General features: G+C 34.4%; 1 protein-coding gene and 1 long non-coding RNA gene across 11 annotated transcripts in view; one reads left to right on the forward strand and one right to left on the reverse strand.

The window, feature by feature from the left end:
* LOC127859351 (zinc finger protein 394-like) overlaps positions 1-5,964 on the reverse strand; it is a 67,281-nt gene extending 61,317 nt beyond the window's left edge. For 9 of the 10 annotated variants that reach the window (XR_008039325.1, XR_008039329.1, XR_008039324.1 and 6 more), the window contains exons 1-2: positions 5,851-5,941; positions 3,224-3,311 (exon numbers count right to left, since the gene is read on the reverse strand). Coding sequence is in view for 3 of the 10 variants with exons in the window: in XM_052396701.1 (XP_052252661.1) it covers positions 3,224-3,240 (17 nt within the window). In the remaining 7 variants the exon portion in view is untranslated. Of the gene's footprint in view, positions 1-3,223; positions 3,312-5,850 lie in introns of all 10 variants that reach the window. The other variant, XM_052396698.1, reaches the window with a different exon arrangement.
* A 6,344-nt stretch (positions 5,965-12,308) lies between these two features.
* LOC127859374 (uncharacterized) lies at positions 12,309-14,884 on the forward strand. The gene is made up of 3 exons (XR_008039340.1): positions 12,309-12,407; positions 13,914-14,078; positions 14,352-14,884. It is a non-coding gene; the product is annotated as an uncharacterized LOC127859374 (long non-coding RNA).
* The last annotated feature ends 2,838 nt before the right edge of the window (positions 14,885-17,722 follow it).

Raw genomic sequence — 17,722 nt, forward strand, 5'->3', positions numbered from 1 at the left:
GTTCTGCTCTTTCCTTGTAAAAAACATAAGTTAACTACAACGAAAATTTTCAAATCTGATAATTTTGTAAATTTATCAATACATGAAAAGGTCCCTTTAATTTGAAAGCAATTTAGAGCTTTATTACCAGAAAATACCTTTTGGCTTGGGGCTTTTTTTTAAAGAAGGAAACCTGCAGCATGAGGTTAAACACAACTATTGATTTTATTTGTTCAAAGAAGGAAATCAATTGCTGCATTATTCTTAATTTTTAATTATAAGCAGCCTAAGGAAAAATATTGTTTATTGTAATTGACGTTTTTAATCCTGGTCTTCTTTGAGCTTCGAAAGGCGCATTGACATTAAAGGTCAAGCACAAAGGGCTTAGTTTTGGCCTCAGGAACTCTGAAGTTGGCATTGCGTTAAACTACAAAATAAGCAGTTTTATGTCTCTCCCCTGTGATTAATGATGTGAATTAGTTAATAAATTGACAGTTATTGATCCAGTGTCCGACAAATTTCTTATTTTTCAGGTAGCCCACTGGGCTACCAATAAAAATATTTGGTAGCCCATAAATTTTTCCTACAAAATGATAAGAGGCAGGTTTTCATCTTTATTTAATTTCTTCATTTACATATACATAATATGTATACATACATTTACATAATACAGCAAGTAGTCTGATGTACACAGTCAATATCGTAAATTACTGTTACAGTACAGGCATCGTGTACTTAAATGTAAATGTACCAAAGAAAATCATATACTACATGTAGATATTACATGAATGTGCACATGTATGTGTACTTAAATTCGGACAGCACGTTAAGTCGGAAACGTAAATAAAGCGTTTAGATGATCAATACGATTGACTCGTATGGTGTTAATCAATGCAATTGCCCTTTTTAACAACAAATACCGAGTTTTAAGAAATCTAGAGTATTAACTCATTTATTTACTTGTGTCCGACTTTATGTACTGTCCGAATTTACGTATTGCATTCATATGTTACGACACTTGTGTGCAGTCAGTATACAATACAATAATAGTTTTAATAATGAAGGAACTTTTAATGGAAATTAAATTATCTAAATGTTGTACCCGCTACGTAATTTTTATTTACAAATAAATACACCCACGCAAATGTTCGCGCGCGTTTTATCTTGACAAAGAACTTCATTTATTAAATGTAGAATTTGGTAACCTTAAATAGCTGTACACAAAACGTGCAAACCATGACAAGTGATTTACGCATGTTGCAATACAACGGTCCTGATTGGGAGCTTATTTCATCATATCTTTAAATAGAACCGTATGCCGAAATTCATTTGACACTTTAGAAAATTTCAAGCGTTTGTGTTTATGACTCTTATTGTCTATATTACCCACCCATAATTTGGTTTTAAAAATATAAATCGGGCATATATGGGATTATTGATTTACAGTCGATTAATCCAATTATTAATTGACGATGCAAACTAATTAGCAGGTGTTAACCGCGTTCACACCGTTGTAATTAATATTCATTTTCGGTTTCGTTACCGTTTTGAAGAATCCGCTATTGTTTTGATTTATTTAATGTTCGGCGTCCTTGGATATTTAACGACATCAAAAACATTGTCGCTATTACTCATTGTTGCGGTTAACAAAGAATTCCAAACTGCGAAATGATGTTGCTAATGGCATAATTATTGTTAATTCGCCAACTATGTACGGTGATTAGGAACAGACATTGTGTATGGAATAAAGGAATGCACTTGCATCACTACTGTCATTAAACAATCAGAGCCTCGATCTATGAGAACTGCTACATGCATGTACGTAAAGTGTCAACCAAGATTAGCCGGAGCAGGTTAAGGAAGGACGACACTCTTGGACTACACTGTTTTCCGTTTAAAAGAGACTTCCTTAAAACGGAAAATGCCGTAACGGCGGAAAGTATCGTCCCTGATTAGCATGTGTGGACTGCAGAGGATAACCTGGGATGACACTACATGCATTTATCCCAATTGTACCAGAACGATGTTCAAATATGACCATTATAAGTGGCAATGGTGGTCTTAAACAAAATGTGTTGACATGCCAACAAATTAAAAAATGGAAATTTAAATAATAATTATAACAATAACAAACTTCGGAAATTAAATGATAAAAATCAACGCTTTGAAATGTATATGATGGAAGTCATAGATTTGAAACATTTACTAAACAAATGGAGTTTTCGATGCATTTATTTTACTGTGTTAAAGGATTTGAAACCTGAACAACACTGGTTCGTTCCTGCAAAGTAGGTATAACATTAGCACCGCTGTTTTAAAACAAGAGGGCTTGAAAGGCCCAATGTCGCTCACCTGAAATACACAGGAATTGACCTGTTCTGTGCAGCCCAATATGTCATTAGAACAAATGTTCTGGCCAAGTTTCACGATGATTGGAAAATAAATGTGGCACCTAGTTTTAACAATGTTTAACTTTAGCCATATAAGGAAAAATGCCCCGCCCCTTGGCGGCCATGTTATTTAAGCAACCAGAACCAGTTTCGAGATCGTCCAAGATATTATTGGGACAAATCTTCCGACCAAGTTTCATAAAGATCGGAAAATAACGAGTCATGATCAAGTAGAAGACAAATATTGATTCTGATTGGATGATTAAAATACACTGTTACTGTTTACGACATTACCGCAAGTGATCGGTGACTGATTAGATAATTGATTGCACTTTGTTATCGGATTATAAGCAATACACAATGGTCAGCGTGTTTATTCTACGTATGTCTGTCAATAAACCGGGCTACCACTCTTATTGACCTTTTCGACATTATTTTAAGGGAGACAACTCTGAGTGGATTAAGTGAGGTTGGGGGGGGGTACTCGATCATCTACTGCAGTGCGTCTGCATAGAGTTCTGTGTTGATGCAATTATAATTTCCCAATAATTTGCAGATATAACTTATATGTTATGATTTTTTTGTAATTTGTTCTTAGCTTAGTATCTTTGATTTAATTGTAGTTCATGTTTATGCTTTATTTCGATTTAATTGTGTTTAAAGTAGGTAAAAACGAAACATGCCAAAAGCGGGTGGGGTATGGAAAAATATATTATTTGTTAAGTTTGGGCAAATTAGAAGTTTGATTACCTTTGGTAAAATACTTTTCTTTGAAAAGGACAATTATTTTAAAACAGATAACTATGCTGTCTTTAAATGTTATTGAATGGTGTATTGTTATAACTTATAGAAACCTTTTTTTCAGGAACATCACAGTGTCAACAGAATTTCAGAAACTGGAATACTGTATCTCATTCTGCATGAAGCTCAAGACTTCTACACCTGGAATGTTATTAACTCTTGCAATTAATATTATACATCACCACAGTTACATAACTATCTTCTTTGAAAAAAATATAATAAAGATACTTCAGATGTGTGTCTACTTCATACCCTTACATTAAAAAATATCCTACACATTCAGAAATATAATAAAATGGATGGTGGTTTAAGTTGCTACACATCCAATGTTGTCATGTAGTCATTTAACATAACATGTGATGTGTTGACATGACTATTAACACTGCTAAGAAAACATTTACTTCGAATTAAATAAAGTGTCCCTTGTCAAATGTCCATTGGCTAAATATCCATATTGGTGAAACTTTCAGCTGTATCACAGTCATCCTTAACTGGTTGTGTGTTGGGCTATCCCCATTAACTACCCGTCATGGCAGATTTGTTCAAAACAAGACAAGTATCAATGTTTGAAGAATCGTTATTGCTTTTACAGTCTTGACGCTAACCCCTAGCCCAACAGCCCGGGGCTAGTGAAATGTATTAAATTTGGGCTATTAAAATTTCCTGATTCATATAGTCGGGCTAGTGGGTATTTTAATCTGTTCTATTAATGCATAAAGATTCAGGCTAGTTGTTCAAAAATGCTAAAGTGAAGACTGCTTGTATATCCTGGTTAGTCTGAGACATTCCAACAAGATAACCGTGACAGGCCAAATACTTGCTCATTAAAGTGTGTATAAAATTTACAGGAGCTTGTGTGTGTGTTTGGTACAAGCTCATCTCAAAAACTGATTCACTATTTAGTTTTTAACCTAATAGAAGTAAAACCTGACTGTAAAATGAATACTATCATTATAAAGATTTTGTTGTTGGGATAAAATATTATAAATTGTAATCCCTATGATTAACACAGAAAAAATGAACCCAACGCTAATTCCTGTTGATGTAGCAGAGCCAAAAGACCTGGAAGTATAGATGGTTAATGGATGATGTTCCTTATGAAAGTACTAGTAGGTACTAGTTGGTTTGTCTGTTTGATACATCTAATAGTATATTTAATTATTTTCATTAATAATATGGGGTTAACTTAGTTATCCTGCTCAGTGGTTGAATCTTCAGGAAATGTTAACATAAGCACATACATTGTATTTGATACATGTATGTCGGTGCGGTGACCCTCGACTGCAATTTGGGTTACAGACAGGGTAGCCTAAGGTGTAATTATTTCTAAGAGATGAAATTGAGTTGAGGCTTAAACTTACCAACCCATGAGCGAGTCAGAGATCAGCAATCTACCGGTTTAGCTGGCCGGGGTAAGCTGTCGGTCAAAAGCTATTCATAGCTTATGTTATAATGTTTGTATACCATACCGACAATAAATAAATATTGATTTGGGGGACTTACTTTTGCTTAATAATGATCTTAAATAATATTATAGTTGTCAACAATATGATTTTTATGTATTTTAAAAACACAACAAGTTAGGCTTGCAACAGAACTAATAAAAAATATATATATTATTATATAATTTACAAATCAAACATATTTAACTTAAATTAGGCTTGCAACAGAACTAATAAAAATATATAAATTATTAATTTATTATACAATTTACAAATCAAACATATTTAACAATAAAGTAGTCTTAGGTTTACTGAAATGTGCAAATACTAATTGGTTTTTATTTCTGAAAATTTAGAAAAATGAGCTAATATAAAAAAGGTTTAATTTTAATAAGTGGGTGTGTTTAAATTTACTTGCACTCAAAAATTATAATAGTCTGGAGTTGTTTTAATTTCTGACTGGTTTCTGCACACCATACAGTAAGGTATGATCATGTTATTTTTGTCAGTAGTTAATTACGGCGCCGTTAATTACAATGGTACTGAACTATTATCGAGCAGATGGTCGTTGAACGTTATAATAAAAATAAAGATTGCTTTTATTAGTTACAAATCGGCAATTTATCGCTTTTATTTTATTTATAGTCAATATAGTGGATAGGTAAGGTGTGTATACTGTAGAGCGAATACTGGTAGACCCCCCCGAACCCTTAATCTCGCGTTATCTTGGCAGTCTCGTTACGCGTGATTTAACAATGTCGAAATCGTGAATAGATTTAAAGTAGCCCAGCGGGCGTCAGCTGGAATATTTCAGTAGCCCGATGAAAAATTTCGGTAGCCCCCGGGCTCCGAGCAATGGATTTGTCGCACACTGATTGATCATGAAAATTTATCATAAATGCTTTAACAAGGGGGCATCAATATTTGTGCAAATTATGATATCAAAACTATAACATTGTTCAAGAAAATTGATTATATAATTATATGCAACTTTGTTACTCTTTTCTATACATAGAGAGTATGTATGGATTACTTTTATAAACATCCGTGTGTTTTGAGAGGAAAAACAAGGTTTGACATCAGGGTGGCTTCAGTAAGAGATAAATGTTTTATTGAAATTTACTGCGATGTAACCTTACTCAGATTAGAAAAATAAACTGTTTGATACACGCATTATGAATATACAGTTTATTATAATCAAAAATGAGATTGATTTTCTTTAAATAAAAGATACTAACAAGTATGCGTTGATGACGAAGTTAAGTAAAAATAAATGTATTCTTGGATTGATTTTCAAATGCAGTACGGTCGTTCCGCCATCTTCTTCTGATTTAATACCGCTAAGAAAAGTATGTAAAATAACGACAAAGAAAAAACTCACCTATAAATGCACAACTTTTGAATGGCCCAAATACCTATAGAATACATTCTTTACTAGTGTATTCACACAAGAAACTGATGAAAACTTTGATAAAATGGAGAACATTAACTTTGAGAGTCTGTCAAGTGACGATGAATTTAAACCAGAGGAAGTGAAAACCCTATTAAACGAACTCGACACATCTAAGTCTCCAGGTCCAGACCAAGTTCACCCAATTGTTTTGTCAAAACTGTCAGACATAATCCAAATACCTATGTGCCATATATTCAACAGCTCTTTTAAGTCGGGTATTGTGCCTAATGAATGGAAAATTGGACAAATTACAGCATTATTCAAAAAGGGAGATAAAAAATTAGCCTCGAACTATAGACCAGTCAGTCTCACTAGCGTAATCTGCAAACTGATGGAAAAATTAATTCGTAAACGGATAGTTGATCATATGAACTCTAATGATTTATTCAGTGATAAGCAGTTTGGATTTATTGGAGCCCGATCAACCAACCTACAGTTACTCAGGGTTATGGACCACTGGACTAGTATACTAGATCAAGGAGGCGAAATTGATACAATTTACACAGATTTCATGAAAGCATTCGATAAGGTCCCACACAAAAGATTAATATACAAATTGGAAAAATATGGCATCAGCAAACAAACATGTAAATGGGTACAGAACTTCTTAACCGATCGTAAACAAAGGGTACAAGTCTATGGGAGCTACTCACAATGGCACGTTGTCACCAGCGGCATTCCTCAGGGTTCCGTACTAGGACCGATCCTATTTGTGGTGTTCATAAATGACTTACCAAAATGTGTGAACTCTAGTGTTCTTATGTTTGCGGACGATACAAAAATATACCGTGAGATTTCGACTAAAAATGATCAGTTAATTCTCCAAGATGATTTGAATAAACTTTTTGAATGGAGCAACAAATGGCTGTTAAAGTTTCACCCAGACAAGTGCAAAATACTACAAATTTCAACAAAACCCCCAGAAATAAGATCATATACTATGCCCAAGTATGAAGGAGGCCTCGTTTCTCTAGAAAGAGTTGAAAATGAAAAAGATGTTGGTGTAACAATAAACTCAAAATTAAAATTTGATGAACACATACAAAACCAAGTAAATAAAGCCAACAAAATGATGGGATTAATAAGACGTTCATTTAAATTTCTAGATTTTAGAAGCTTCAGATTATTATTCAAGTCCATTGTAAGACCACATCTGGAATATGCCAGCAGTGTATGGAGTCCATCAAAAATTAAAGACATTGATAGCATTGAAAACGTCCAACGTAGAGCAACCAAAATGTTACCCAAACTTAAGGATAAATCATACGAGGAAAGACTTAAATTGATTAAACTACCCACTTTGAAATTTCGCAGACTACGAGGGGATATGATTGAAACATACAAGATCTTGAACAATATCTATGACAAAAGAACAACAGTTGGAATTTTTACTTTGAACACAAATACAAATAGAGGTCATCCATTAAAACTTTTAAAACAAAGGTGTGCACGCGACATTCGCAAGAACTTTTTCTCCAATCGCATTGTAAACATATGGAATAATTTACCAAGTGCTGTCGTCACATCCAAGAACACGGATACTTTTAAAAGACGCCTAGATAAATATTGGATAAACCACCCAATGGTGTACGATCATAACTGTGACTATAATGAAATAACCGGAGGCAAAACACCGAGACTATTAAATAGCGATGACGAAGAAGAGGCCACTACAGAGGTCCAAAAGACCTGCGGTGGTAAACCACCTAAGGTAACCTAAGGTATTCTTTAGGTCTTTGATTGGCTCAAACATCTATAACTAATTATATTTATGATTTTTTTCGTACAGATATGCAGTTAGAAATAAATGAAACTATTTTAAACAAAGTAAATCAGGGTTTTCAATAGATTTTGATCAAAGCGCTGAAGGCACTAAAGTTGTACGCTATTGCAAAATTTAGGCGCAACTCATTTTCAAAATTAATCGCACGTTTGAAATGAACACACACCGTTCAAATTTATAAAGAGTGTGTCATAACGCACGGGTCGAAATTTGTGTGCACTTTTTATCATCCTATTTATTTTATAGAGATAACTTAGACAAAATAACAACAACATGGTCCTTTTTGGACGTTCTGAAAGCATAGAAAGTATGATGAAAATGGTTATGAGAGCTGAATATGAAGACAATTTGCAATCACCATCATATTAAATTTTAATAATTTAAATGAATATTGTTGGAATAAAGTATATATATATCTCACTAAGAATATAATTTCATGATGAAAATTCCCTGTACAAAACTTTTGATTTTTTACACCATATACAAATACAAAATATACAATAAGATAATTGATGAAATTAAATAAAAAATAAATCTGCGAGCAATACTTTTGACTCACGAATCAGGTAGTCATAAAGACAGTCCTGTTGACCCGTACTTTGTTGTTTATGCATTACTTGTTACCCTAGCAGTTCACACGGTGTCAACAGCTCTGACAACGCCCGGAGAATATATAATTGACTATCGATAAACACAGTTTTGCTTTCAAGATGAGAAAACAAACATTACCGAAATAGTATAGTGTCACGATAAGAGGAAAATCGTTTAATTATCCAACCACAATGTTTGCCGTACTCGGTCAGCACGTCTAGAAATCGTTCCTGATCGCCTTGATAGGCTGCCCTTATTTACAAGTTTGCTATTTTGAATTCAATTTTGTATCGAAAAGCATTGTTCTAAAATGTGCCATTTACAAATCGTAATGAGATTTTTAATGACCCTCGTCATGCGAAAATGGGTATTATTCCACATGTGCCCATCATACATACAGTCCATTCAGCCTGCGCATCTCTAAGTCTGGTCAGGAGATACATAATGAGACAATAACACCATGAGCGATTTTATAGCGAACAACATCGCCTCTGACCAGACTGCGCAAATGCACATGTTGGGTTTAAGATACGCTGGCCGAAATGCATAAGACCCATTTTCGCATGACGCGGCTATGAAAGTGTGATTTAAATGTGTCGAAAGAAAACTGCGTTTAAATCAAATATTACCATACGATATGCATGTAGTTCGATAGTGAAGAAATATACTCATAATAAGGCATGTCAGGACACATATGATGTGCACTCCCGTAGTATAATTTTTATCTACATAGACTAATTTGTGGTTTGACAGTGATAACACACATTTCATGCGATGAATATGCGACTTACAAGTGAAAAAACCCACAATAGTTAAACTTTTGTTTTCAGTTTATTTATTTAGAAACGTATATTGAAAACTTTATTTCAAAGTCAGCATTTACGCCGACTGCCTTTTCAAAAGATATTTCTTGTTATATTCAGTTGTTTTTAGCTCGACTATTATATATGAAATATATATAGTGGAGCTATCCTACTCACCCCGGCGTCGGCGTTTCCGTTCCCGTTCTCGTTAGCGTGCAAATGTTAAAGTTTCCCCAAATATTTCCTATGTCCTTTGACATATTGCTTTTATATTTTGCATACTTCTTTACCAACATGACCCCAATCTATAAACAAGAGCAGACAACTGTATCAAGCATTTTGACAGAATTATTGCCCCTTTTATATTTAGAATATGCATATTATTGATTAATCTATGTTAAAGTTTGCGTACTACCCCAAATATTTCCTATGTCCTTTGACATATTGCTTTCATATTTTGCATACTTCTTTACCAACATGATCCCAATCTATAAACAAGAGCAGACAACTGTATCAAGCATTTAGACAGAATTATGGCCCCTTTTATACGTAGATAATTAAACATTTTGCTTAAATTGCCATAACTTCTTTATTTATGATCACATTTGATTCATACTTTGACAAAACAACACTTACCTGACATACCACAATGCACTCCACCCAAACCATTCCCCATGCCCCACCCCAGAATCCCCCCCCCAAAAAAAAAATAATAATAAATATTTGTTTTCCTTATTTTTGAAAGATCATCTATTAAATGACCACACACACACATTATACCCCCCTCTCGATGATGGCTTACGTTATACTGTCAAGCACTCGAATAGTCGAGCGCGCTGTCCTCTGACAGCTCTTGTTTAATAATCGGTTTTAGCGATTACAAAGCATTTTGAGGTTGTCAATAGTATACCTGTAGTAATTGGTGAGCTCATGTTCAACGTTTTATAAATTGAGAACTGTGAATATAAACAAGTTTAACCTTCTACTATTGCGTTGTTTGCACCTATAAATACAAAAGATCGCCACTATCTGTTGTGAAAAAAGAATGTTTCACAGAAATACCAAATTTAACCCCTCTGTTGAAGCATGAATGAGATTACGAAACAGATAATTCTTGTTATATTTAATCGTTTTTTATATTCGGTTTACCCGGTAAACGATTATGAAGCATTTTTGTTCTTGTCTATCGTATCCCTGAAGTTGTTGTTGAACTCATGTTCAAATTTTTGTAAATTGATAATATAAACAGGCGTAACCTTATACTATAGCGTTGTTTTCCTGAATCTATTAATAGCCACAGATTATGAATGACTTGTACTACGTCATTAAGACGCAGAAGATAGTGGACTATTTGTATAATTCATAAATAATTTCATCCGCGACACGTATAATACAAACATTGTGTATTTATTGTTTTCTATATAAGCTCCGTTCAAAAATATTCCATTTAACACGATATTCACATAATGTTTCCATTTGTGAATGAATATAGTTGGAGAACTCAAACATCTTGCATAAATTATACAACTCTTTCTCGCGCGGGTGTGACGGGTAGTAGGCTTTCCGTAGATAAGCCGAACTGACTTGATATTTTCAGTAAATATATTAGCTGTTCGCTACGCAAACAACTACCTCCGTCCTTGAAATTAAATAAGATTGTACACATTTGTTGAATGCTCTGAATATGTTGTTAAAAAAACAAAGACCTATAGAATACATATATTATAGGTCTTTAATCAAACCTAAATGCGGTTCTATGCAACCAAAACAAATTATATTTTATAAACTATATTTGAGAGTTAGTTTATTGGTCACATTCGCATCCACATGATGCAAGGCAGATAATATGAAGGTGTCAAAAGGAAGAAAATCACAAAATGATTTTATAAAAAAGCCATATGGTTTTCAATTGAATTAAATTAAGCGAAGTTTATTTAAACAATAATATTAGTGATACTGATGTATAATCCTTGCTTATGCGCGATGGCAATGTATGGGTTACTCGAAAGCAATTTGGAAAAATAAATTTAGCCAATAACTCTTTGAAAGATCACAGACCGGACTTTGACCTGACATTTTGAGATGAACATTGTGGCAAAATGTGCATGTTTAACATATGTTGCAAAAAGTTGTCAAACTTGGATCATTAGTATCGGTGAGCTCGTGCGGAAACAAATATTATTCCAAAGTCAATGTTACTTTGAAAATCATTGATGCGGAACGACATGAAAGTATTCTCGTGTTTATACCATATCAATACCGCATACAAAATGTCATCGAATTCGAATTAATTTCTGGGATATTACGTTTTGTTATAAATGGAATGGCAATAATAACTGCCTGAAAAATCGTTGGCTCGAAACAACTTGCCAATAGACACGTGTCCATCAAATAGGGTGCATATCATCATATTCGGATCATTAATGCCTGGGATAAAACACCGAAATGAATTATTATTAAAAAGGCAATAACTCCATAAATATCATAAGAGCGGAACGACTTTAGAAATCGCACATGTCCAGCCTAAAAGGAAAGTTACATATATAGTTGAATCAAAATTGGATCACACGTAACTGAGTTTTGGCATATACCGCGCACAGTGTAATAAATCTAAAAAAAAATATTATTAGACGCCCTGATAACGATGTGCATGTCCACAATATAGATAATCACATGATATGTTAATTAGTGTCTGAGATCTCGCGCGAACACAAAAAGTGTTACGGATCAGGGACCTATACGGAAATTATAATCGGGGAAATCCGTTGCAGACCCACGCAAACTCAATTTCATCAAAAATAGAATACTGAAATACGGACAAAGCGTCGATTATATTTCGCCTCTCCTCCCCTTTTTGGTGAGCATAAAATCTATGTATGCCTCTTTTCATGAAGAAAGAGCGATGCTGTTTTTATGCGACTTATTTATGGCACTTATGTTTTCTGTGTTCTGAAATAAAGGTTTTAATTTCATACTAAGGTCTAATGTCAGTGTGACGTGCGTCGAAGAAATATTGATGAGTCTATGACAAACAAGTTGTTCAGACCCTACATATTTGTGAAGTTGATCAGTGTGGCCATACCACGTGGTTTGTGACGTCATTTTGGCTAGCACGCTAAGTAGAAATTTGTCAACATTGGCCCCGCTTAGAAATTTCAAATCCACGTAAGTATCTTATTATTTACTCTTTTTTGACGAAATAAAGCGCAGGCTAAGGGAAGAGTTGAGCACTATTCCCGGTTATATAAATATTTGTCACCAGATGAGTAGTTTAGTCTATCATTCGAGGCAAATTCCTAGTTTTTACGTTACAATGCACGCAAGCACGACAGACACATTTAAAATCGTCCAAAATATCTGTTTTATATTCCTTTTTGCAGTGAACCAATATGTGCGGACGTGATTAATTCCATATAAAATGTGTTTTGTCCGAAAAAATTACCTGAAAACACCACTTAATGACATTTCTTATGTACATCAACACTTTGGCTAACACGACAAGCAACGAAATTCAAGGCAAGCACGGCAAGTCGATATTCGGCTAGAACGACTAGTTGTTATTAATTATGTTTCTGAAGCGATGTTATTGTTGTGGTAATACACACAAATTTAATTAGAATTTCAAAACATGTTCTTGGTCCGGCACAGTAAACACAAAAATATAATGTCGGACAATAACTGCGATGCTGTCTTGCACAAGTGCTATAAACAAATTTGAAACTTTCACCGAGAACAATCCTCGGAATGTAACAGAGATACTATATGTCTGAAAAAAGTTCCAACTAAATGTGGCGAATGTCTGACACACCCTTTTGGAGTCAGGTTTCAATTAAATTTTTTGATTTCGATGAACAGTCCACAATAACTCAACTATCGTTAAAACGAACTGATGCTCATTGTGTCATTTTCGACCTAAATGGCCCACAAGTCATCCGGGGGTGACTAGAAGCCGATTCATGTCACACTATGATGACTTTTGTCAACCGGGGTGACTAGACGCCGATTCATGTCACCCTGGGGTGACATGAAGCCGATTATAGTCACCCGGTGATGACTAGCGTCGGCTTGAAGTCACCCAAGGGTGACATGAATAGGCATTTAGTCACCCCGGCCGACTTGTGGGCCATTTCAGGTCGACAATAAGCCGATTTTATTGATATAAAATGCAACATTTGACGCAACATATCAACACATGTTCCTTTGATCGTTTTATCCTTAAGTGACAGATGCTGACGTATGTTAGCACTTGTATTTTTGGTAGGATTACATAAGTAATATTTGATTAGAAGCATAGTGATGTACGTTTTGATAAAGCAATACCCAATGCACACATAGATTAATAACACGTGATATATCGATCTGAGTTGCAGTTAGCTTGGCTTTCGATTAATCATACTGTAGGTTATGTCCATGTTCTTTCCAACTGTTAAGGCCATTGCAAGGATTAAACTATACTGTTGTTAACAATGTTTTAAATTGTTGTAAAATGTAGATTTAGTAATGCGCCGTTGTCTTGTAATTATTTATGGCTAAGTAGATGAGATATTTGAAACGGTAACACACATGACAAATACATTATATGATTATAATACTCTAATGGTGACAGCACGGTGAATACATAATAACAAATGCATAATTATTTATTTCAATTAACATATTTGATGTTTTTAGATACACATGATGACGACCGAAGAGCGATATATTTGTGCCATATGCGCCAGAGGGGTACAAGCACAGACGCTATTTGGTTTACCATGAAAGAACACACGCTGGGATGTTACCCTTTAACTGTTGCGGCGTTGGGTTTTCATCAAGACGACAATTACAAAGACACAGGTCATTATCATATAGCGCTTTTAGTCAGTAGAAAAATCACAGTCGGCTGTCTTATTTTACTTGCGATTCTAAACATTTCGAATTGTGTACATTGCAGTTTCACTACATAAACATTATCTTTAGAAAGCTGTGATAAACAGTCTTAACAAAAACGCGTTATAGATGTATAAGATACACATTTCCCAAATCATTAACTGGTTAATTATTGTAAATAAGTAGCAAAGAGTGTACGTGTAGGATACATGTGCTTATTATGCTTATGAATGCTTACAGGTGCAATGTACACGGTGACGGAAAAACTATCTTTGCCTTTATTGTGGAAAAGAATTCGCAACGAAGGTAGATTTAGATGGCCCGAGAACAGCGCACTCGAGAGATCGAGTGCCAGATATGCAACCACAAGGCCACAACACGGGCTCATCTCCGAGAACATCTCAAAACACACAGCGAGGAAAAAACACACGTTTGCCATGTGTGCAAAGCCGCCTATAAACACATAAGTTCACTGTATAGGCACTTTGGGCAAAAGCACAAATGACGTGTATACAGTGGTTTTACTTGTTTGTGATTTACCCGTGATTTATTTGTGATTTACCCGTGATTGAATTGTTGCGATAAAAGCATAATCATCAGATCTCAAGCATAATTAACATTTGAACCGTATCTGTTTATACCACGATGTTTACTTGTTGCGTTTTTTTTTACTTTTTATTGTACTTTTTATTGTTTTCTTTTATGTTTTGTTAATGCTACTGTTATATTATAGCAGTTGTGATTTGTATTGTGATTAAAATGTAATTTTATAATTGTGATTAATGCTTTATAATCAGATCTCAAGCATAATTAACATGTGATCGTATCTGTTTATACCACGATGTTAACTTGTTGCGTTTCTTTTCTTTTTATTGTATTTTATTATTTTGTTAACGCTACTGTTATATTATAGCAATTGTGATTTATATTGTCATTTGCATGTGATTCAATGATGCCATTTAACATTGTTTCATTAATTAAAATTATTAATAAAACATACACTGCGTTGTGTTAATTTCTGAAACAAAATCTTGAACAATCTTCGTTGTTTGTTAACTGCATTGAGCAAATCAAACGTAAAAAGCAAAGACAACTGAACATTTGTGTCATATTATACTTTGCTTTTATCCAAAATTTCTCAATTATCTATGTGACACACAATGCTTAATGCCGAAATATAAAATGGAGTATTAAATTAGGGCAGTTTAAATATTGTACAGTTTTGGACAAAAATAGAGTTATTAAAACAACGTTTGAATCAATGCTGTTCAAAGCTTCAATCAATTATTTGCAACCAATTATGATCGGATTCACAAAGGCGAAAATAAACACATACCATTAGCATTTATTTGAGTGAGATAAATATTCAGCACAATTTTGTCGTGTACTGAGAAAACTGGGCATAATGCATGTGCGTAAAGTGTCGTCCCAGATTTGCCTATGAAGTCATCACAGGCTTATAAGGGACGACATTTTCCGCGTAAAGTGTCGTCCCAGATTTGCCTGTGCAGTCAGCACAGGCTAATCAGGGACGACACTTTCCGCCTAAACCAGATTTTCGCTAAGAAGAGACATTATTTAAACGAAAAATTTCATAAAAGCAGAAAATGTCGTCCCTGATTAGTCTGTGCGCACTGCACAGGCTAATCTGGGATGACAAATTTGCGCACAAGCATTATGCCTAGTTTTCTCAGAACACGACACAATTAACTTAAATACGGGAAAAAATAACACACTATGCACATGAATAATTATTTATATCTCGCTCAAGTCAAGCTACTAAAACACGGAATTCTTCAGAAAGGCGGTTTCTTATCAAATTTCTTCTATGTCTAGTCCAATTCTGTACGTAGGCAATAACTTGCTTTCGTTTCTCCTCGCACAGTCCCACCGTACACCTAAAGTTTCCCTGGCAACGGCATTTCGACTCGAGTCCATTTTGGCCTCTTTTGCCTTCGGTTTCACGCGCAGTCTCCCCGGGTTGTCAAACTCGTGGTCACTAATATTGAAATAAATACAAATAAATACATTACTTCAGTTGAAATAACATGTGTTTTTTTCTTTTAAATTTTACTTAAAATATTCCGAATGGACATATTACATGTATTACCATAATACAGTTTGTGCACGACTAAAAAAGCTTTACGGACAAACAAAATTACCGAATATCGGAATAGCTCTTGATGTTTGGTTCATCTTCACCTTTGCCATCGACGTTATATTGACCAACGAGTTTGTACACATTCTTTTTCGAGGTTGTATAGAAGAAGTGCCTGAAAGTTTTAACAATAGTTTGGGTTGGAATCTAAATGCATCGGAGGTCAATTTACGGCATAATATGAAATAAACACGACTTATAAGCCTGTTATCCGCGAGTGACTATTTGAAAATGGAATTATAACATTTTTAATAGTTTTATTTTTTTATGAAACAATAACATCGCTTCAGAAACATAATTAATAACAACTAGTCGTTCTAGCCGAATATCGACTTGCCGTGCTTGCCTTGAATTTCGTTGCTTGTCGTGTTAGCCAAAGTGTTGATGTACATTAGAAATGTCATTAAGTGGTGTTTTCAGGTAATTTTTTCGGACAAAACACATTTTATATGGAATTAATCACGTCCGCACATATTGGTTCACTGCAAAAAGGAATATAAAACAGATATTTTGGACGATTTCAAATGTGCTTGTCGTGCTTGCGTGCATTGTAACGTAAAACTAGGAATTTGCCTCGAATGATAGACTAAACTACTCATCTGGTGACAAATATTTATATAACCGGGAATAGTGCTCAACTTTTCCCTTAGCCTGCGCTTTATTTCGTCAAAAAAGAGTAAATAATAAGATACTTACGTGGATTTGAAATTTCTAAGCGGGGCCAATGTTGACAAATTTCTACTTAGCGTGCAAGCCAAAATGACGTCACAAACCACGTGGTATGGCCACACTGTGATATAAATGATGTTTTTGTGGCGTTTTTTTATCGTAGCCACCGGAATGTGGGGTGACGTTCAAATCTGTTTGGAAAACACTTAGCCATCTTTGATTTCGTAAAGGCCGACTATTTCGAATGATGAGTTTTACTGTAGCGATTTTACTTTGTTTGTATGCTGGCCTTGATGTAGAAGATTTAGACAGGTCTGTACACAGATGCTTTTTTCTGGGTCCGTTCTTATATAATAATTACTGAAAAAATGCACCAATCGTTTTTCACGTAAGCTATTTCCATGGTCATGTGCAACAATTGACAATATTCATGGGATTGCGGACACTTTCCTTCAGTATAGTTACAGTACAAGATAAGTATTGATGCAAAGCATCAAAGGGCGTCGGGAATTTCAGTGTAAAAGGCACTCAATGAAGTTACATGGAATGATTTTTTTTCTACTGTAAATATTAATATATTGGCCAATTATATTAAACAAAATAGAAAAAGAAACTGGTAAAACCATTATCTATAATTTTGTGTTATAACCCCCAAATAACCATTATTTATGATGTTGCGTTATAACCCCCAAATAACCATTATCTATGATTTCATAGTTCATTTTATTAACATTGGTTTTCTTTTTTTACTGGCATCCGTGTGCAGTTTTCATCAATGAAACAG

This window comes from Dreissena polymorpha, chromosome 15 (assembly GCF_020536995.1).
Source record: "Dreissena polymorpha isolate Duluth1 chromosome 15, UMN_Dpol_1.0, whole genome shotgun sequence".
NCBI classification, from domain to species: Eukaryota; Metazoa; Mollusca; class Bivalvia; order Myida; family Dreissenidae; genus Dreissena; species Dreissena polymorpha.